At 43.6% G+C, this 22,555-nt stretch overlaps 1 protein-coding gene across 5 annotated transcripts in view; it reads left to right on the top strand.

Annotated features, from left to right (window-relative positions):
- gdpd5b (glycerophosphodiester phosphodiesterase domain containing 5b) overlaps positions 1 to 9,196 on the top strand; it is a 43,241-nt gene extending 34,045 nt beyond the window's left edge. For 2 of the 5 annotated variants that reach the window (XM_042063967.1, XM_042063968.1), the window contains 8 exons: positions 2,184 to 2,334; positions 2,714 to 2,935; positions 3,438 to 3,595; positions 3,820 to 3,967; positions 4,442 to 4,524; positions 5,625 to 5,639; positions 6,966 to 7,078; positions 8,046 to 9,196. In XM_042063967.1, the coding sequence (XP_041919901.1) occupies positions 2,184 to 2,334; positions 2,714 to 2,935; positions 3,438 to 3,595; positions 3,820 to 3,967; positions 4,442 to 4,524; positions 5,625 to 5,639; positions 6,966 to 7,078; positions 8,046 to 8,131 (976 nt within the window). In that variant the 3' untranslated portion in view covers positions 8,132 to 9,196. Of the gene's footprint in view, positions 1 to 2,183; positions 2,335 to 2,713; positions 2,936 to 3,437; positions 3,596 to 3,819; positions 3,968 to 4,441; positions 4,525 to 5,624; positions 5,640 to 6,965; positions 7,079 to 7,376; positions 7,629 to 8,045 lie in introns of all 5 variants that reach the window. The other 3 variants (XR_006023003.1, XR_006023004.1, XM_042063969.1) reach the window with 3 other exon arrangements.
- Positions 9,197 to 22,555: the final 13,359 nt, after the last annotated feature.

Raw genomic sequence — 22,555 nt, forward strand, 5'->3', positions numbered from 1 at the left:
ACTAAATTGGTAGCGGACCACATGCAGACCTAATGTCTAATCTCACCCAATTGTCTTATCTTAATTATCTTAGGTAATCAGTCAGCCTTTTTTATCTTTGTGTATGCACCATCATTGATCTCAGGCCTATCCTTTAACCTTGTTGAGTGTGTGTGTGTGTGTATGGACATCTGTTACTGGATCAGTGGATCAAGTGGTGCCCAATTCTGCCCACTCACTGGATAGCTATTGTTGACCCAGATTCTAACTGACCAGCTCGTAGGTCTGGGTAGAGCGAGTGGAGGGTGTGGAACGGGTCAAGTAGCCCTAGGGCAGCAGAGTCTGGTGAATACACAAATGACTTCATGTATCAATCTATTCTATTAGAGCAGCATAGGAAATGCAGCTGTGGGGACAAGGGTATGGGGCTTTAGTGTTCTCCTTGTGTGTGTGTGTGTGTGTGTGTGTGTGTGTGTGTGTGTGTGTGTGTGTGTGTGTGTGTGTGTCAATGAGTGGTAATGACAGGTGGGCATTGTGAAGCTGAGCCCACGACTGTGCAGAACTCTGAATTATTGAATAAAGATGACAAGCCTGTGCTGGCTCAGGCATGGACCTCCACTGCCCTCCTTAGCCAGAGAGAGGGCAGCCTCTCAGGGCAGGGCGTCCAGGTGACCCATGCGCTGGGAGCTCACGTAGTCTGCAGTGAATGGAGCAGAAAGAACAGTGGCGAGAAACATTTGGTCACCAGCATTGCTATGACTACAGACTTATAACTTGACATGATGTAGAAGTGAAAATCATATCATATTGCCACGTTTAGCAATATTGGAGAGACCGCAGAATTTTAAAAGTCAGAGCGAATAGTATCAGCACTCATACTGCAACTGACTGGCATCATTTGTGGCAAGACTAATGTTTGTTGTGTGTGTGTGTGTGCGTGCGTGCACGTACCAACAGTGCGTTGCTGTATGTGTTTGGCTGATAATTGTGAAGTGTGGATGTATTTGTGCAATTGTGTGAGCATGGCTGGATCTAGCATGGGTCTGCTGCCCCACCTTATATGTGGCCGACTGACTGAAATTGTGTCCAGATTCACACCCCTCCTTACTCGTCACACATATATCCCACACATACTGTGTGAACGAGCGGAACCCAGGCTTTCCAATGATATTAGCGCCAAGTTGCTGTGATAGACGGTTTGCAAGAACAGTAACGTTGAACTTACATGAAATTAAATCATATTTGCATTCTGCACACCCGTTACTCTCAACAACAGACCTTACCGGATATGAGGATATGAAGCATGCATCTGTTCAATAAGCTGTGGAGGGCAGTTCTGAAATTGCAGCATTCTACATGGTCTACAACTTTGGGCTGACATTTTAATGTAAACTATGTCAGTACATACAGTTTTGTAACTTGCTTAGCCATAGAGTATCCTTTCTATTGCATTTTCTATGTATTTAACTAATGGCAGAAAACATAGGCTAATAAATTGCATCCACATATTCTTATGCACTATGCACAACTATTTTTTCAGACTCAAGCAAGCCTTCCTCAGAAATCAAATTACCCTCTTTCATGCAGGCACTCAATTAGACCACTACCAAAACAATTTAATGACATTAAATAATGTTAATAGTTTAACTCACAGGGAGATAGTGGCCTATGCCATGAAGGTTTCATTTTAAATTCGTTATCAATAATTATTTTGTTTTTTGTTTCATATCAATTTCTACCAATATTTTACTATAAATGAAAAAGCTGAAAATGAACACAAAAGAAAAACATGAGTAATCCTGTCTATGCTGATACTAAGGTTTTTGTTGTGACCACTGACCATTTCAAGTCCTGCGATAATCCTGCTTTGTAGCTGCCATTTTTCCCCATAGCAGATGCCTTGGTTAGATGGTTAGGCTATGTCATATTTGTAACTCAATCTGTCCATTTCTTTTGTCAAAACTCGCCAGAAGTCCTCATTTAAGGAGTCATTTTTCAAAACCCCTGCTGCTGGAAAAATGTCTAGAGGAAACAATGATTTTGGGTTCCCAAATCAAAGAAAATGGTCCTCTTATTATGCCCACTCAAAAATTATATTTGCCCCCCAATCTGAGCAGTCTAGATGCGGGCCTATGTGTGAGTGCATTTGATTCCTCATTTGAGTGAATAGCTGTGAACGTGTGTTTGTGTGCTATTCCCTCCAGTGTGGATGGTGTGCCCTTTCTGATGCGTGACCGCACCCTGAAGAGGACTACAGACGTAGAGCAAGTGTTTCCTGACAGGCAGTTTGACGACGCATCCCTCTTCAACTGGACAGACCTCTCCTCTCTCAACGCGGGCCGGTGGTTCATCAAGGTAATGAATTGAGATCAGGCCATCAGCAGTCAAGTCACACTGTTGCCCTTTAACATCCACTGCACAGGGAGAGAAAATGTACTATCCAACAGCCTAGAGAATGTATAAGGGCTCTATGTTTCAACACGGAGCAGTCTAATGGAGGCAAAGTGTCTATGTAGCACTTTCACTTGAATACATAAATATGTTTATTCTTGAAAACAGCATATGGAAGTGTTTTTGTAACTCCCAAGTGCTTAGGTCAGCTAGAAACATCCATATATTATGGTATACACTTTCAAAACAGTACAGCAAAATGTAACAATGTACCAACTCTCGCTCTCTCTTTCTCTCTCTCTCTCTCTCTCTCCGTCCTCCTGTCTGTTGCTGGTGTCTGCAGGATGACCCCTTCTGGATGGTGCAGTCGCTGTCTCCGCGAGATCTGCAGCAGGTGGAGAGCCAGCGGGTGTGCAGCCTGCAGCACATGCTCCACCTGGCCGCCTCCTCCAACCGCACGGCCCTCCTTCGCCTGCGCCGGCCCCCGCTCGAGCACCCCCGCCACCAGAGCTGGCTCAACGACACCCTGGAGAGCGTGCGCCTGTCTGGCATCCCTCAGCACATGGTAGGAGCACAGGGGGTAGGGGCATCCTTCCATAGAGTCAGGGAGGTTTGGGTGGGACTGCAGTGAGGAGGGGGTGTTTCCTAAGGCCCATGCTCAATGAGAACACTCTGTTCTCTTCCTTTGCAGGAGCATATCTGGCAAAGGTTTTTGCTCCGTAGGTGTTTATTTTTAGTAGTTGTTACATAAAGATTGGCAAATGATGTAAGTAGATGGTAGGATATGTAAAATAAGAATATCAGTGGAGGGTTGCCTGGTTACCATCAATTCCTTGTCTGTATTTCTGTTGTCTCTCTCCATCCACAAACACATTACAGGGAGTGCACTTAAAATCATTCATATCATTTTCTACAGCCATATGTATACTTGTGCCTCTCAGGAAAAGAAAACTACATACCTCCGACGAATGCCAATTTAGCAACAAAAATCCTAATTGATTTCTCTCCCACTCACTCTATCCTCCCACTCATTCCCTCCCTGTCTCTCTCCTGGATGTGTGCTGCAGGTGCTGTGGACGGAGGAGTGGGAGCGGCGCTTAGTGGAGGCGGCAGCTCCAGGCTTCCAGCAGACATCTCTGGAGAAGCTCCCAGTGGAGGAGCTGCAGCGGAGGGGCATCAGCCACCTGCTCCTGCGCTACAACCAGGCCAACGAGCGCGACATCCGGTAGGTCCGGTCCGCTCCTCTCCACTAAGTAAGCAATAAGAAGCTGCGCAAGTGATCAGGTGTCTGAGCTAGATAGCAGATATCAGATATGTCTTCTCTCTTCTTTTCTTTCGTCCTGCTGTTGCCACTCATCTCTCTCTCTCTCTCTCTCTCTCTCTCTCTCTCTCTCTCTCTCTCTCTCTCTCTCTCTCTCTCTCTCTCCTTCTCTCTGCGCCCTCTCACAGGGAGTTCTCCAGCCATAACATCAGCCTGACGCTGTACACGGTGAATGAGCCGTGGCTGTACTCCCTGCTGTGGTGCAGTGGTGTGCCCTCCATCTCCTCTGAGGCCCCCCAGGCCCTGCTCAAGATGCGTGCCCCCATCTGGCTCATGGTGAGACCTTGTCTATCGTCTCTCCTAAACTCATCTCCACTGCCCCTCTCTCCCTCTCTCTGTCTCTCTTCCAACAATTACTGTATCTCTAGCCCCTTACGTTTAGTCTAACATGTCCCTTTACCACATCCATCATCTCTCACTCACAGTCTTTCTCTCTCTGCCTTACCCATCCCAGCAAAAAGCCAGTTTACCTCCGTAGACTGAGGGTTCATCTGGCGTCTGACTCCCTGTCTACCCAGCAACCCAAAAAGCCTTTTGTCTCTTTCTCTTACCCATCAGGCCATGTGACCAGCAGATAGCAGAGCAAATCATTTTGTCTCATTCGTTTGGGTTGATTATATAATGGGATTGCTTTTTGAGCACCATGTATTATTGTATGAGATTGATCCATGCGCAACAAATGTTTTTAACCTGTGATATGCTGCCACCTACTGTTCACATGTCCTCATTGCTTCTGTGCACTTCCTGCAGAGTCCAGATGAGTACTGCCTGATTTGGATTGCCACGGATCTCATCTCCTTTGCCATTGTGCTTGGAGTCTTCGTGTTCCAAAAGTAAGAGTTTAGTTTTGATTTCTCCCTGAACTTAGTGCCTTAACCAGTATCATAAGTGGTCATGTGTCTGATGCCCTCACAGACAGACAGAAGCCTGTGTCAGTAGTTGTGGTGTGTGTCAAACGCTGTCAGTAGTGGAGCTGTAACTAGGGCAGGGAGTGTTGTGTGTTTGCTGTTGTCTCTGTCAGAAAGTGCTGACCCCAGTTAACAGACAGCACTGATCCACACACTGCAGCTACTCTGAGCCTGGTCAGCAGCTTCCCAGCTGTCCCGTGACTCTCTGTCTTTCCCTCCCTCCTCTGCTCTGTTTGTTTTCACCCTTTCTCTGCCTCACTCTTCTGTTCTCTTTTTCTGTGGTCAGTTGTCTGGCCTTTGCTCTCTTCCTGAATTCCTGTTTTTTTATTATTTCATTTGTCTTTCTCTCTCTCTCTCTTTCACTTTCTCTTTGTCTGTCTATATTACTGAAGTGGTTAGGTGGCTTTTAAAAAAAATGTTCACAGAAAATACTCAAAAAGTGAGATAGAAATCCACATGAGCAAGGGTGTGTTTGTGTTAGGTGGCGCATTCCTAAAAGACTTCAGCTCCCATGCGTGAATACTATTTTGTTTGGCACTGGACATCTGAAATGCAGTGTAATGCTGACCACTGTCAAATTGTGCACTTCTGTGAAGGATGTTTTTGTTGGTGAAGCATGTCTCTTATCACACATCTCTGAACTCTGTGTCTGTTGTGTTGTGATCTGTAAGGCAGTGTGTCTGTAAGTGTAAAGGTCAAACACAGCTCATCTGGGCAGTGTGTCTGTAAGTGTAAAGGTCAAACACCGCTCATCTGGGCAGTGTGTCTGTAAGTGTAAAGGTCAAACACAGCTCATCTGGGCAGTGTGTCTGTAAGTGTAAAGGTCAAACACAGCTCATCTGGGCAGGATGTTTTGCTGCCGGCTGCTTCTGGCTTCTAATCTGACCTCTGACCTTCTTTCTCTTACTTTTGTCTCCTTTTTGCTCCTCCTCTCTCTTCCTCTTCTTGTTCTTCTCGTCCCTGTTCTTCCTCTCCTGCCTGATGCGCATGCTTCTCTCTCTGCTGTGTTCTGGCCTCTCTCTCAGCTTTCACCTGATCAGGTAACTGGGGCGCCTTCTCAGACCCCTCATCTCTATGGGGTCTCTCTTGCACTCTGTCTTGATATGCATATATTCGTCTGTCTGTCCTCATTTCTTTTGTCTATTTCATTTCTTGTCTTTCATATTTTTCGATCTTACTTCCTGTTTTCCTTCTTTCGGTATTTTATTTCTCTTTTTCCATTTCCCCCTCCCTCCTTGTATAGAAACTTCAACTCCATATTTTCTGTATTCTGACCTTCTGTAGTGTCTCTGTGCTCGCTCTGTCTTGTCTGGGGCGGGTGCTGCAGTCTTCTCTGTGCTAGGGGTGCTGCACTTACTGCACACGCACTGCTGCTGCGCTCCTGCCGCTGCTCTGTCTGCCTCCACTAGAGGGTGCTGTTCACCAGCCCTACAAACCTAAACTGACTTGAAAAGTGCTCTCTTTACCTCCTTCCTTCTCTCTATCCTTCAGCCCTTGTACTCTAGAGACTCAGATGGCTTTTGGATTTTTTTTAAATAAATTTCTGCTCACATGACGCAGGGTGTGACTGAAGTCCTTTGTGACTTGTCTAGCCTGTTTGGATAATCTTTTGCTTACAAAACAATTACTACTGTGGGACATTAATTGCATCGATTATACATATTAGTCTACAATACATACAACAGAAATGAGTACACCCTGTTAACTGTTGTTACTTTCTCTTAGTTAAAAATTAAAAACTAAGTTTTGATTTATTGCATTGAAAAACACTGACCCCTGAAGAGGTACTCAGTGTAACAAAAGGCAGCACATTTAATTACTGGTGTGATTTCTGGAGAGATGTTTTTGGGTTGTGTTGCTTTGCTTTTCCTTATCTCAGAGTTGTTCTAATCTATTCGATTCCAGTCAGGCAACATATTTAGTCCAGGTCATAGTCACATAGTTTTTTTTTATTTTTTTAGAAATGTCTTGTGCATACAAATTTATGAATAATAGACTATTCTCTTGTTCTGCATCAGGACAGTCTCTGACAACAAATTCCTCAAATAACCGTTCTTTCATTTAACCAGTTTTGGTGCCATGAGGCACAAAAGACATTTCCTTCAGACTAGTGCAGTCATATGTCTGTTGTCACATCATCGGCACAGTGGGGTATCCATTGATGCATGCAGAAAACACACTGTCCTCTGGTTAAGCTAACTCCCCAGACCTCTGGTAGTTTAAAGACTCACTGCACCCAAAAGTCGTAAAAGTCGTAAGAATCAGTGATGGTCCATTAGACTAGTGTGTAGCATGCAATCAGAGGCAGCAGCACTGCAGTGCCCACGCAGGTGGCTAATATTCTGTGCGTGTGTGTGTGTGTTTAGGTGGCGGATGAGTGGCATGCGCAGCTACAACCCGGAGCAGATCATGCTAAGTGCAGCCGTTAGAAGATCCAGCCGTGACGTCAACATCATGAAGGAAAAACTCATCTTCTCTGGTATGTGTGTGTGTGTGTGTGTGTGTCTGTGTTTGCATGTGTGTGTATTTGCTATGTTTATTCATCTTATGTGATTTGAAATGACATGTTCCTCTCAATGCATGTGTGTGTGTGTGTGTGTGTGTGTGTGTGTTTTGAGCATGTATGATTGTGTGCATGTGAGAATGTGTATGTCTATGTGTGTGTGTGTGAGAGAAAGAGTGAGAGAGAGAGAGAGAGAGCGTGAGTAAGTGGATGTGTTTGCTTAGGGCATGCTTTTCTCTGAGTGTTCCTGAATGTCCCCACACCTCACCCAAAGGTCAGCCGCAGTTGTGAGAGTCGTGCTGAGCTCTTCGTTCCATTTGTGCGGTTGAATCTTTCCTTCCAACTGACCTTCATCCATCCATCCATGCACCCACCCCTGTGTGCACCCCTCCATCTCTCCATCCGTCAGCCCATCCTCTGTTCCATCCCTTCCTCGTGTGTGCTTGGTTTCCTCGTTTCCTGCATCCCCTCCCCATACCATCTCTGGCCAGCCTTCTCTGAGTGTGTAGCTGTGGGGTGCTGAAAGGTGAGTGTGTGAGTGCAGCATGGCCACGCCAACCGCCTCTTAGAGATGACCTGTCCATATCTCACAGACACACCAACCGCCTCTTAGAGATGACCTGTCCATATCTCAGACACGCCAACCGCCTCTTAGAGATGACCTGTCCATATCTCACAGACACGGCAGAGAACCTGAGCATTCACTGACATCTAAACAGTTTATTTTCATTCATGCAGTCTTCTCCTGGGCAGGAGAAGTGTAAACATTGTAATTAGAATTTTAAACCATATTTATTACAAACTTTGAATAAATGAAATGACATAACTTGAATAAAAATGATCAAAGCAGCACAACATGCTCTCTGTATTGCATGTTGGATGATTATACTCAGTGGCTTTGGCACCCCTGATACTCTGACATCGTGCTGTTGTTATCTTCCAGAGGTGAGCAATGGAATTGGTGGTGCAGACGAACTGTACATGGAGAACGGCTTTGACTGCTACACCAACCAGGGCATCGCCCACTGATGGCCAGGTGTGCAGCACTGAAGCCACTCTACTGAACAACTCCCTACTGGCAGAAAGCCAGAGGCCCCATTTCTGTCCAGTTCCTCTTGTGCTGCTGACCAAAAAAGGGACTTCTATGAAAGAACGAAATATGGGTATCACCCAATGCTCTGTATATTTTGTAAAAATGAAGAATGTTTTTTGTCATTATTATTATTATTATTATTATTATTATTATTATTATTATTATTATTATTATTATATTTTGTTGCTTTTGTTGAAGTCATGACAATGCGATGTGTGAGATTTGCCTTTTAAATTGTTATATTTGACCTAGTCTCTCTTGTCTCCAAATTCGAGGGGGCCAGACAGACTAGGCTTTCCAGCAGTGGATTTAACCTCTAATATGCACACACTGGAAGACCATAGGGGTCCATCTTTTACTTTGTCCTTTTATCTTATCTAACTGAAGTAATGAAATGATTACTGTATAGTGTTTTGTGTCAACACACATATGCAGCGTTAGCATGGTATTCTCAGTTCTCCACCTTTGTTTGGGACTCAAACTGTTGGACTGTATGAGCGGAAATGGGTGTAGGCTGTGGTGCAGCATCCCCCACCCCAGAGGGAAGAAGTGAACATTTTAGTATTTGAACAGACACTCTCCCCCTCCTCTGTGCATGTGATACACATATCATTTGGAGTAAGGTGCTGAGTTTTTTTTTTTTGTTTTTTTTTTTTTTTCTTTTTTTCAAATGGACTTTTTTTGAATGTGTGTTTTTGTTTTTAAATGAACTGTTGTGATTATGGTGGCTAGAGAGTTGAAACTGACTGTGTGAGGTTTTGTTTCTGGCTCGTGTCAAGTCGGATTCTCTTGTATCAAATCTGAGTATTACTACAGCATGATGTGGAAATGCACGTCTTCTCCAGCTCTTCACTGATGCTCTGGGACGATGACCTTGGTTTGTCTGAAGTGTTGAACACCAGGCCAGGCACTGCAACTTGAAGCTCTGATTTGTGAAACTACCAGTGCAGGTGTACCAATAGAACCAGTGCACACAATAAAGCTGAGAAATTGCTAACAAATCCCGCTGTTCCACAGGTATTGATGTGCCTCAGAAGTCAATAATTAAAAGCCTCTCTTATTATGACCTACTTCCTGAAATTTTTGGTCAACGGTACCTGGGACACTGAAACACCAGGACACATGAAATTTGGTGGGTATGTAGCCCCTAGACTTTTACGGAAAAATTTAATTTGGTCCCTGGGGGACCCCCCCCCACGCTGGGCCCCATGAAACCCAAAAAATGCAGTTTTTCTAGCCTGGGTGTTCCCATGCTGCCTTGCGCGCGATTTGATTCACGCTGCTAAGGCAGCCTGGAGACCATGGAGCAAATTTTCGCCTGAGATAGGGAACCAATCACAGAACAGGGGCGAAGGCAAGACGATGATGAGCTATGCACAGACGCATTTGATAGACATCCGTGGCACCCAATAAACGGATCTGGGCATTTTTTTCAAATACGAGAAAATGAACGTTTGGTTCCCAGACCACGTCTCATTGAGAAGTGGTGGCGCTAGCCAGGCTACAGTTTTTCCTGAATAACTACCTGAGCCGTGGCACTGAGGATGAAGGATTTTTTATGGTAAGTTGATCTCAATGGCCCACATCAACCTTGCCCATAATCACTCATTTGTGATTTGCACCCGCCTGGTAAAAAATGAAAATGCAATATCATTCTGCTTTAATCTTCAGCCTATCTTCAGTTAAGATGTTCAGAACTGCACCAACACAACTAAACTAAATTTCATCCATGGGGGGGGTCTAAAAAAAATTGTTATGTGTACATTTAATGACTGTACACTTATTGGCCTGTAGATGGTGTTGTGCGAAGGGTTGCTGGAAGAGGATATTGTCTCACGCACTCTCTCGCAAACACACATACATCAACAACACACACACGCACATACACATGCACACATACACACACACACGCATGCACACACACTCACATACACAGGCACACGCATCCACATACACAGACACACAAACACACATGTACACACTGTTAAGACCACCAGGCTCGTTTGTGGTGATTTAACATATATGAGACCACACGTAGATAAGCGTTACCAAATGTTTATTAAAGTAATAATGTAGGCCAAACGTAAACTACAGTCAGTATCCCTGAAATGGTGAAAAAATAAAGGTGTAGTGTAAATCAGGGTAAAATGTAAAATGCAGTCTAACAATAAAGGCAACGCATGTTCTCCTGGAGGGAGGGAACCCCGAACCCAGCCAGGGGGGTATTCCATTAACCTCGCTAATGAAGGCGGCGCTTAACAGAAATAGCCTGGCTTGAACTAGCGTAGACCTTCACTTGGGGCTGAAGCCGTTCCATTAACTCAAGTTAGCGACATCTTGGCCTCGTTTATTCAAGCGAGGTTTAGTTCAGCTACATCTCTGCTCGTGCACGAGGTAGAAAAGTAGTCCAAAACAGTAGATTGACGAAAAGACGATATATGTCGTAAAATTAAGACAATACTAGATGATTTCTGTTCGATAGGCAAGCGCCATCTACAGGATTTTCATCGAAAGTCATCAAATTTAACATCGAGAGAAAAAAATAGATTGCCTACAGAAATTGGAGAATAATGAAAGCATAGCCTACATTTAAAACAACAATGCTAATGGTTTGAAATCAATTGCGAGTTTGATTGGCTTCACTCTTGAACACATAGACTAGCCTACAGTCTATGCTTGAACAAAACGAGTGAATGAATAAATAGTATAAACTCAAAAACAACTTTGCCATATATTCAAAACTATCTATAGCCTACGTTCTTATATTAAAAGAGTTCACTCCAAATTATTGTCTAGGACTAGGTGGTCATAAAATAAATTAGTATCAACATAATAGCCTATTGTCTCCCATAAGTCCCAAAGTGTTTGAAATAAAATTATCTGAAATACAATGGCTTTCAATTCAATTTATGCCTAGTTTTTGATCTGTGTAGCACACAGTTGATTTGACATTCATGAACAATCGTCGACACATGAAGCAGTTTTAATTATTAGCTGCCTAGGCTACAGAATAATTATCCTTTGGCTTGCATCAGATATAATATAGCCCACTGGCAATTTGTCACTGAACAGCCAAATTTGCATGACCCTTTATCAGCAGTAGACATATGTCTTTCATCAAAGATTATAACTAAAAATGCCATTATCAAAGTGATAAACAATGTAGCCTTAATACTTCGTATGGGAAGCAAACCTGCGAACACGTAAGAATGTAATTCCTTTCCTATACCGTCTCGCTGCACGTTACACCACCACCGAACGTAAGTGACGCAGAGTAGCACGATTCCTAGAACCACACGCATGTGAAGTTAAAACATGTTTAATCGTATAATCTTCATACATTCTTTGGAGGTAGTGAATGTGTAAATCCATGCTTGGTGCACTGTCGGAAAAAAAAAAACATTTCTATAGGCCTACTTCTGTTTTAGAAGTTGTAGGCTAGGTGATGAAACCACAGGTTGACAGAACCATCTTTTTGGACTCGTTTTTCCGACTGATTGTTTTTTTTTTGCAACACAGCTTAATTTAGCTTGAAAGTTAACCTGCTACGGAGCAGGTTAGTTCTGTGGCATACTGTAGATTCCCATGGTTACCAAGCTGGGATTCACGTTAACCTCATTAATGGAACAGAATTCTCACTAAAATTAGCGAGACTTATCAAAATAAGCCAGGTTTGGCCTTTAGCGAGGTTGATGGAATACCCCCCAGGTCTCTTATATAGCTGGATGCTCTGATCAGCTGACTAGCAACACCTGTGCACTGGCTCCGCCCTGCAACACAGAGAAACAAAGACAGGCAAACAGAGACCAACAGTATCATAACACCTTCCCCCATAAAGACAGAGGACCCTCAAAGAGGACCTCTGTATAACCACATAACCCCTCACCCTACAGCAGTACTCTGCCACTAGGAAATGCACTACAATGTATAGGAAAGACCATAACAGAGGACAGACAAGTTACAGCTGTATCACTCACATGGGGCACGAGACAATGTGTCCGCCAACATATTGTCAACCCCCCGAATATGCCTAATATCCAGGTTGTAGGGCTGTAGGAACAATACCCAGCGCATCAAGCGTTGACTGGGACTCTGCAAGGAATGTAAAAAAGTCAGGGGATTATGATCAGAATAGACCACAACTGGAACAACACCCCCTCCCACATAAACATCGAAAAATTGAAGAGCCCAAATCAGAGCTAATGCCTCTTTTTCTATGGTTGAATAATTGACCTGGTGTTTGTTAAATTTGCGAGAGAAATATGACACAGGTTGCTCCACCCCTTGGTCATCTGTCTGTAATAGTGCCCCAGCACCGACCTGGCTGGCATCCACTTGAATCCAAAAAGGGGTATTCAGTCGCAGAGCCGCCAGGACCGGTGCCGTGCTCAACAAAAGTTTGACGTTATCAAATGACTTCTGGCAGACCGAAGACCACTCGAACGTAGTCTTACCCTTCAACAAGTTAGTTAGCGGAGCCACAACTGTAGAAAAGTTCGGACAGAAGTTTCTATAATACCCCACCATTCCTAGAAACCTCATCAGCTCCTTCTTGGAAGAAGGGGGTGGAAAATAGTCAATGGCTTGCACTTTAGCCCGGACTGGTTGTACTTGTCCTTGTCCCACCACCTTCCCCAGATAAATAACAGTGGCCCTTGCAAACTCACACTTGGCCAAGTTTATGGTTAAATGGGCATCAGCCAACCTTTGGAATAAGGCACGAATGTGTACCACGTGGTCTTCCCACATATCGCTATAACAAACCACATCGTCCAAATAAACCGCACACCCTTCCAAACCGGCAACAACTTTATTCATCAACCGCTGGAAGGTTGTGGGCGCATTTCGAAGACCAAAACTCATAAAGTCAAAGTCAAAGTCAGCTTTATTGTCAATTTCTTCACATGTTCCAGACATACAAAGAGATCGAAATTACGTTTCTCACTATCCCACGGTGAAGACAAGACATATTTTACCAATTTAAGTCCACAGACAAACATAACATTCAAGTAAACAAAAAAGTAAGTAAATAAGTAAATAAGAGGGCACATATAATAATGAAAAAATAAGAGCAGCAAAATTTGGTTGAAATTGTGCATAGACAGTCAATAAAATACTAGTGCAAAGTCAGGCCAATAAAAGGCTTGGGTAGTTCTGTTTGACCTAAGTAAGAAAGAAAGTGGCATAGTGGTGCAAGTTATGTAAGAGCAGCAGAAGTGTTGTGTTTTCAGGACAACAACAACAAGTTGTAAAGTGTACAAGTGTGCAAGTGTGCAAGTGGAGTAGTGCAGGCGGCCATTGTGGGTCCAATGTCCAGGATGTTATGTAGCTGAGGGTGGAGGGGGGAGAGGAGGGAGAGAGTTCAGCATCCTTACAGCTTGGTGTATGAAGCTGTTGGTGAGTCTGGTAGTGCGGGAGCGCAGGCTTCTGTACCTCTTCCCAGAGGGCAGTAGATCTTACCCTTCATTAACATTATATGAGTATAACCCAGATGGAGTAATAAATGAAGAGACTTCCTGAGTACGCGCAGACATAGGAACCTGATAATACCCTTTCAGTAGATCGAATTTACTCACAAACCTCGCCGCCCCAACCCGGTCGATACAGTCTTCCATCCGGGGCAGTGGAAAAGAGTCAGGCTTGGTTTAATTTCCTATAGCCTGTACAAAATATGTAAGTATTATCTGGCTTGGAAACCAAGAGACATGGTGAGGCCCAGCTTGAACTAGATGGCCTTGCTAACCCATTATCATTATCAAACATTTACCCAGTAAATACTTAACCTCAGACTCCATACAACTAGCTTTGTCCAGAGAGACCCGATAATAACGCTGTCGTTTAGGGCAAGCATCACCTACCTCAATATCGTGCTCAATCAAGTGTGTGCGTGTGGGCGTATCTGAGAATAACAAAGGGAAATCAGTAATCAACTGCTTCACCTGTGCAAATCTCTCCTCTGACAAGTGGCCGAGAGAAGACTCCAAATCTGCCAACTTCTCAGAGTTCCTAAGCCGGGGTTGGAACACACAGTCATCCGGCGCATTCACATCCTCCTGCGTATATGCTGCCACCATACTAGAAGTGATTGAATGAACTTTCTCACCAACTGCCGATACTCCTACTGGCCTCACCCCAGTATCTACTCCCTCCCCCACCACAGAAGACTGACAAAAATAAGGCTTCAACAAATTGATGTGGCAGAGTTGAGTAGATCGTTTCCGATCTGGGGTGGAAACCAAATAAGGGCCAGAGAACTTTGCGAGAAACGGAGAACCTGGGATAGGCAACAAAGCGAGCATCTTATCCCCTGGACTAAAGGGGCCTTATCCCCTGGACCGTTTTCTGATCAAACCAGGTTTTCATTTTCCTCTGGGCTTTAGCAAGGTTCTCACCGGCCATTCTTCCTGCTAAAAACAACTTCCGGCCAAACCCACTAATGTAGTCGATAAGATTTGATGGTGGCTCCGTATTTTCCAAATTGCTTTGCAGCACTGTTAAGGGTCCACACACCTGGTGGCCAAATACCAGGTCGTTGGGACTAAACCCTGTGCTGGCTTGCGTGATCTCATGAGCTGCTAAAAGGAGCCACGGAAGACCCTCCTCTTAATCCCTGTTTAACTCTGTACAATAGGCACGCAACAGTGCTTTCAAGGTCTGGTGCCAACGCTCTAAGGCCCCCTGACTTTGAGCGTGATAAGCACTGCTACGTTGATGTGCAACACCTAACTGCTTTAAAACCTCTCCAAAAAGATGTGAGGTAAAATTAGAACCCCTGTCTGTCTGTATAGTTTTTGGTATGCCAAAGATGGAGATAAATTGGGACAACACCTTAACCACCGACTTAGTTGTAATAGACCTCAATGGATATGCCGCCGGATACCGGGTACACTGACACATTACCGTCAAAAGATAGACAGACCCAGACTTTGAAGGACTCAATGGACCAACGCAGTCCACAATTAAATGCTCAAAGGGTCTCTCAACTGGTGGTATTGGATACAAGGGGACAGGTTTTATAACCTGATTTGGTTTCCCTGTTAACTGACATGTATGGCAGGTTTTCACAAAATGAGCAACATCTTTTTTCAAACGGGGCCAGTAGAAATAACGCATGACCCGGTCATATGTCTTCCTGACTCCTAGATGGCCTGACAGTCCACCATGGGCAGTCTTCAAAACAAGGTCACGAAATTTGCTAAGCATCACAATCTGATAAACAGGGCTAGCTATGTCTTGGTCACTGAAGGGTAACCATTTACGCACCAACAGGTTGCAGAAAATACCCAGAGATGAAACCTGACTAACCTGTTCCCTAGACTGAACAGATGTAAACAAGTCAACTAGGCCTGAATCCTCTCGCTGTGCCACCACCAGTTCACTGCGAGACAAAGGAGCGGGCAAAGGTGGCAAACAAATCAACTTTTCCGACTTACCGCCCAACCTACTAGAATCCACATCCGAAAAACGGCTCATAGCACGAGTCACTGCGAAAGATGGAAAAGCGTCAGGAAACTCAATGGCACAACTATCAGAACCAGCTTTTTGATCCTTCGATGTCGGCTCTTCCTATCATTGTGAAGCAGAATTCACCAAGCGTTGGATTGTTCACCCACTAATAGGGAACGTGAGCTGGGTTTAGACCGTCGTGAGACAGGTTAGTTTTACCCTACTACTGATGTGTTGTTGCAATGGTAATCCTGCTTAGTACGAGAGGAACCGCAGGTTCAGAAATGGTCGAACAGCTATGGTCACTGGACCCTGCACCGACTCTGTCTGAGTCCATATGCCTTTAATCAAGACACTGCAACCGGTGCTAGACTGTGGAGAAAAAGGCAAAACAGACTCTAAAATAAATGATTCTGAAGCACCTGTATCGCAAAGTATCCGAATGCCCACCTTTTTTGAGCTGTCAACCATAGAAACAAAGCCTTCAGTAATGAATGGAGCATAGTCACGCTCAACATCCAGGACTTTTTCAGGTACCCAGGACTCAATGTGTCCCCCAAGGTTACTCATTTGAGATGCCAACACAGCTGGCCTAGCCTCCTCTGATTGAAGTGGGACAGACCCCTCTGCCTCACCTGACTGACACACTCTGGCCAAAACTACTGGCCTCCCAGAGTCATACTTCTCGTCTGACCTTTTCCGGGAACGCAACACCGGACACTCATTTTTCCAATGCCCACGCTCTAGACAATAATGGCAATTGGAATCAAATTCAGTTTTAGACTTTGAATTGAACTCAGACTTGGACAGACCCAGCACCAGCAGGGAACTTTCCCTGATGTGGTTCCCTATAGCCAAACTCACCGCGGTAACTAGAGTCTCTGCTGAATGTCTTGTGGGTTAACACAAACTCATCCGCTAAAACAGCGGACTCGGCCGGAGTCTTTATCTTATGTTCATTAATGTAAATAGCGATACAATCTGGAACAATGCTTTTAAATTGTTCCAACACCATCAAGTTGCATAAAGCATCAAAATTACTCACACCCTCCGCTGCCAGCCAACGATAAAAATGAGTGCCTAATTCTCTGGCTACCTCCACGTGAGCCTGCTTCTCCCCTTTCCGCCAACTCCCAAAACGCTGGCGGTAGGCCTCTGCCACCAACTAAGCCTACAATAAATCTGACAAAGTTTACCAACGTGCTATTATATCTTAAACTCTCCACAGAATTCCCACATTGAGTGACTGATAACTTCAACAACCATAGCCGTTCACTTGGCGTTGTGCATAACCGGCATTGTCTGCAGGAACAAAAACAAACCAGCGATCAGGAGCTCCCCGCACCTAACTCATCCAACCCCTAAATCAACTATACCTGCGTCTTCTCGCTCCCCCCCGAGGAGATTTTTAGTCACCATACCGCTGGAAGCGACTCTTCGGGCTATAGGCCCCTCAAGACGACAGACCACGGCTGTGTCCTCAGCCCAGGATTTAGCACGCCAACCCCCCCCCCTCAACATGGTCAGAAATCGCAGAACGGTCTAAAATCTATCGCAGGGTAGGGTACTTGCTCCATCAACACAAACATAAAACCAACGTCTCCGCAAACAATGCTGAGATAGCACTTACTAATTTTCGGTTGTTTACGATAGCCTGGCGAATCCAAACTAGTTTCCCTCTCTCCATGTATTTAATCGCAACAAAACTAATTACAAAACACTCTTATCAAACAAGTAATATCCACGCGAGTCTCCCGACGAGTTTGATCTTCTATAGGGTGCACTCAAGCCCAAACGGAGTAGCCAATCCCATATGCAAATACACAATTCAACCTGGTTGCGTCTTTTGACACCACTTTAGTGGGACGTTCACCTGCCCAATACTTATTTAACTACTCCGCAAAAAAAAGGTCCCAAAGCTAAACCGGATAAGAGCCCCCAATATGTTAAGACCATCAGGCTCGTTTGTGGTGATTTAACATATATGAGACCACACGTAGATAAGCGTTACCAAATATTTATTAAAGTAATAATGTAGGCCAAACGTAAACTACAGTCAGTATCCATGAAATGGTGAAAAAATAAAGGTGTAGTGTAAATCAGGGTAAAATGTAAAATGCAGTCTAACAATAAAGGCAACGCATGTTCTCCTGGAGAGAGGGAACCCCAAACCCAGCCAGGTCTCTTATATAGCTGGATGCCCTGATCAGCTGACTAGCAACACCTGTGCACTGACTCCGCCCTGCAACACAGAGAAACAAAGACAGGCAAACAGAGACCAAGTATCATAACAACACGCACACACACACAGACAGATACACACACATGCACACACACACACATCCACAGACACGCACACACACAAACACACGCACTCATATACACACACACACACAGGCACGCACATACTATCGGTATCGGCAATTAGAACGGCCGATACATAATTAATTCAGTAGGATTAAAGGAAAACCAAATATTCATCATCATTTGGCTGCATTTCCAGTATGCGTTACGTAGTAGTTTGTCCACCAGATGGCGCATCGTTGCAGCGAGACGCAGACGGCTCTGGCCAGACGTAACTTTGTTGGAAGTTAATCTAAAGTGGGTTGGAACACAATAGACGCTTCCTACAAGGACAACACTGTAGTTTACCGCAGAGAACGTCTAATAAGGGTAGGATGATTTTCACATGAAATGTAATTCCCATTTCTAGAAAACCATAAATGCGGTTACCAAGCAAATTGATAACAGCGCTGTAATTGTATCTTTCAACTGTCATCTCATTCTTTTCGATAGCCTACTAACAGGAGCTAAGTGAGTTAGCCACAACACGTTCGCTAACCGATGGTTTTCTAATGGAAACTATACCTGAAAGATAACCTGTCTATGAAGCATCCTAAACAGGCTGGGACAGTTCTGCTTGCTAAATAGGTTTTTCTGCTGTTGATTCGCTCACAGTCATGTAAAATGTTGCATTAAAGCAACACCAAAGAACTTTTCCTCTGTCGCACGCACTATTTGTTTATCCAGCACCAGCAAATAACAATGTCCACAGACAATGTAGAATATGTTGCATGATTTTATGAAAGTATGATGTATTGCAACATCAGATGCAAGTCAAATTTGTAGTTTGTCATGTCTCATTCCATCGAACTACAGATCCGCTACCCGATCCGGCAAACTTACATAGTGCGGTTATAGCCGATAGAGGGCTGCGAAGCGAATGCAGAAAGTGCTGTTCACCCTATTACGAGTTGATGAACCACTGAAATGATTTTGGAAACACTATTTTAAGGTACAAAAAACTCTTTGGTGTTGCTTTAAGACCACAAGTCTCAAAAAGCAACACTCATTCCCAAACACCCACTAGCTACTTCAATCCTCTTTTTTCAAAGGTGATTCAAGTAAGGAAGAGCATGGCCCAAAGTAAAGTAACTAGGACTGAAACTACATAAATTCGGCAAAGTGAATCATTTGTGTCAACTCGTCACAATGTAGATTTATTAACGCACACTTGATGATCTACATCTACAGTCTATGCGATTAAAAAGCATGTGCGTGTGAAGTATCCAAATAATGATAAAACTTTCATTATGGCTGCTTTAGCCACAGACCTTCAGCTACTGTACAGGGTCCCATTTAGAAGGGGCCACTTCATTTGCGCTTTCTGTGATTCACACAGCTGCGTGAAATGTATTACAACTTTTCGCCAAGAGGTGGCAGCTTAAGTCCGCTTGATACTGTAAGATGGTTTTCAACCAGTTGTGTGTTTTTTAGTTAGCCTATTAGCTGGTTTGATTTGCATTGAACTCAATGAGCATCAAACCAGCTAATAGGCTAACTGAAAAACACATATTTCAAAGGCCAAGTGAACTTTATCAGGATGCATAGTAAACAATATTGAACAAAATAGGCTGCACTTCCCAAACAATTAGTTCTAGCAATTAGTTCTAGAATCATTATGATGCAGTTATGTGTCATAATCCACAAAGTTCTATGGGTGGTCCTGAAACTATGGTACACTTGTCCTGGGAATGCCCCATTGTTAAAGAGTTCTGGCGTGATCTGTGCTTTTTTATAGTGCATAACATTGACAAAAACTTTGAATTATTCTGGAAAAATGTGCTATTTGGTCTTGCAGTTAATGAACGTAACTCGAACAGCCTATTTTTAAATGATCTGCTAATTATTATGGCAAAGTTTATATTCACAAAAATAAATTCCTAAGGAAAACACCGTGCTTCATTGCTTTAATACCTGGGCCAAATGATTTATCTCTTCCACAGAACAGTACAGATAAAGGGAAAGCCAAACAGCAAAAGACTCCAGTATAGACCACAAGGCCTGGTGATACAACCATGGCTGAAAGCTCTTTTAGAATTCCACATGTCCCCTCTGAAGGGCAGTTGGACCACAACTTCCAGGAGGGGAGGCTGAGGAGGCCGACCCCCGACAAGAGCGTGCTGGACCAATGGGTGAAGGAGCTGGAGAGAAAGGTGGCGAGGGACAGGATGAGGGCCGAGCTGCGGCACATGAGAGAGGCTGTGCACAGAAGGAGCCAAGAGATGTGGACAAGACAGTGGGAGTGGCAGATCTTGTTGGAGGTCAAAAGGATAGAAGCACAAGAAACTGATGAGAGAAAGAGAGAGGAGGAAAAGGCAAAGGTGAGAGAGGAGGAAAGAAAGAAAAGAGAGGAGGAAAAAGAGGCAAAGGTGAGAGAGGAGGAGAGAAAGAAGAAAGAGATGGAACAAAAAGCAAGAGAGCAGGAAAAATTAAGAAATAAGATGAAGGCAAAAGCTGAAGAAGAGGAAAGGAAAAAGAGAAAGATGGAAGAGGAACGACAGAGAAATGAGAGGAGGTGTGGAGTCAGGGAACTGTTTGACGAATTCTATTTTTTTTTTGGGTAGAAACATATTTACTGTACAGGAAGAAGAAATAAAGCTGAGAAAGATGGAAGAAAAAGGAGAAAATGTTGAGAAAAAGTGAAGGGAGAAGAAAAGACGGTTGAGAGAGGCGGAAAAGTGACAGATCAGGAGAGAATACTTAGACAAATTAAGAAAAAAAGTGATGGAGGAAGAAAGCAAAATGAGACATTGAACAGAAAGTAAGAGATTGGGGGGGAATTTTGAGAGAAGCTGAGAAAAAAGTGAACAACTTCAGAATTTGAGAGAATGTTGGTAGAGAGAGCAGGAGAGAATTCATCTTTAGATTGAAAGAGAAAGATGGAAGAGGAGTGAGCGAGAAATGAGAGAATGACGTGGGGAGTGAGGGAGCTGTTTGACAATATCTGTTTTTTTTTTTCAGTAGAAACACATTTTTCCCTTTAAAGTGTTAAAATAAAAACGTAGAAAGGCCTCATTTAGTTCTTTTTTCAAAAATGTATTTACAAATATTAAAGAAAAATAAAAGCATGACGATAATTTAAAATTGAAAACTGTTTTGCTTTGGCCCCATGGTCAAGAGCACTTGCAAAGAGATTTGTGACAGAGTTAATGGCCACACAAAGTTTATTGGGTGAAAAAAAACACTTACCTGTTAGGGTATGTCTTCACACACACACACACAGGGGCGTAGCACAAGATCCTGGGCCCCTGCATAGGCAGTCCTGATGGGCTCCCATGTTCCTCAACCCAGGTAAAATAAAATATATTCAAGACTATTCAAGGGCCCTCTCTCCCCTTGGGCCCCTATCAGTAGTGGTTTTACCCCCCAGTCGTCACTGCACACATACACACAGTAAATATATTCTGCCACTGTAGCACCACTGCTAGCACAAGGCAGGTTACAGCTCCGAGGTCAAAGGTTGAACACTAAGGCAGAGATGATCACATTGACTAGTGGCAAACGGCAAGCCTATTGCTTGCTATGGTTAGGCCTGTTTCATACCGGGTGCGTGGCGTGAATTTCGCTATACCTGCCAACGTTTAGCTTTCAAAAAAGCCTGCAGCTTTCCTCCAAAATTCCAAGCTGCTCCAAAGTTTATGTTCTGAGAACAAAATTTGCCTATTGTGTGTCAATAACAGTTATAATGTGATGTGTTAATCACAACATTTCCTCTAACAATTTGACAAACTATAGGCTATTCAACTAGCCCACTTCAAGACTCAGTGGTCTAACTGGTCTAAGTGTTGTGTTGTGTTGTGTTGATTTATTTTATCGTATATTTTATGCAGCAATATTTTATCATTATATTTTTTCTAGACTTTTACGGAAACAATAGCTTAAAATGTTTATGGTATGTTGGTCTTAAGGGCCTGCATCAACCTAGCTCATAACTACTCATTTGTGATTTGCATCCCCCCAGTAAACAAATTAAAATGCAACAAAATATCGCTTTAATTGTCCTTATCTTCAGTTGAGATCTTCTGAACTGCATAAAATTTTTTGTGCATGATACACACATGCACACACACACATGCTTGTGTATGATACAAAGGTTGCAAGAGTAGATGGAGAAAAATTGACAAGTAGTCTATGATTTATTTTGCGGAGAATGTGCAGGACTGAATGGCATATTTTGTAACGCTATGCGGTACATCTAGTTAAATGGATCATGTTGTATGCTGTAAGGGAGCTGACTTACATTCCACACCATTTACACGTACATGTTAATCCAGTCAGTCTTCATTTACAGGAAGGGAAGTAAGACATGCTGTGTCCTCTTAACCGTAAGTGGGTGGTACATGCTGGTAAAACTTAGTTTAGTTTACACACCCACTTTTGAAGTGTTGTTTCCATATGAGTCTAGGATTGTGAATAATATAACTAGATCCAAGCCTCAGAATGTAATACTACACTGTCATAGAGCTATTGGAACTTAATTGCAAAAAGCTCATGAAATTTGATTGTGTTGTACTGTATATTAGTGCAAATAACTCTAATTGTACTCTTGCAGATGTCTGCAGTGATACAGT

This window comes from Alosa sapidissima, chromosome 15 (assembly GCF_018492685.1).
Source record: "Alosa sapidissima isolate fAloSap1 chromosome 15, fAloSap1.pri, whole genome shotgun sequence".
Lineage (NCBI taxonomy): Eukaryota > Metazoa > Chordata > Actinopteri > Clupeiformes > Clupeidae > Alosa > Alosa sapidissima.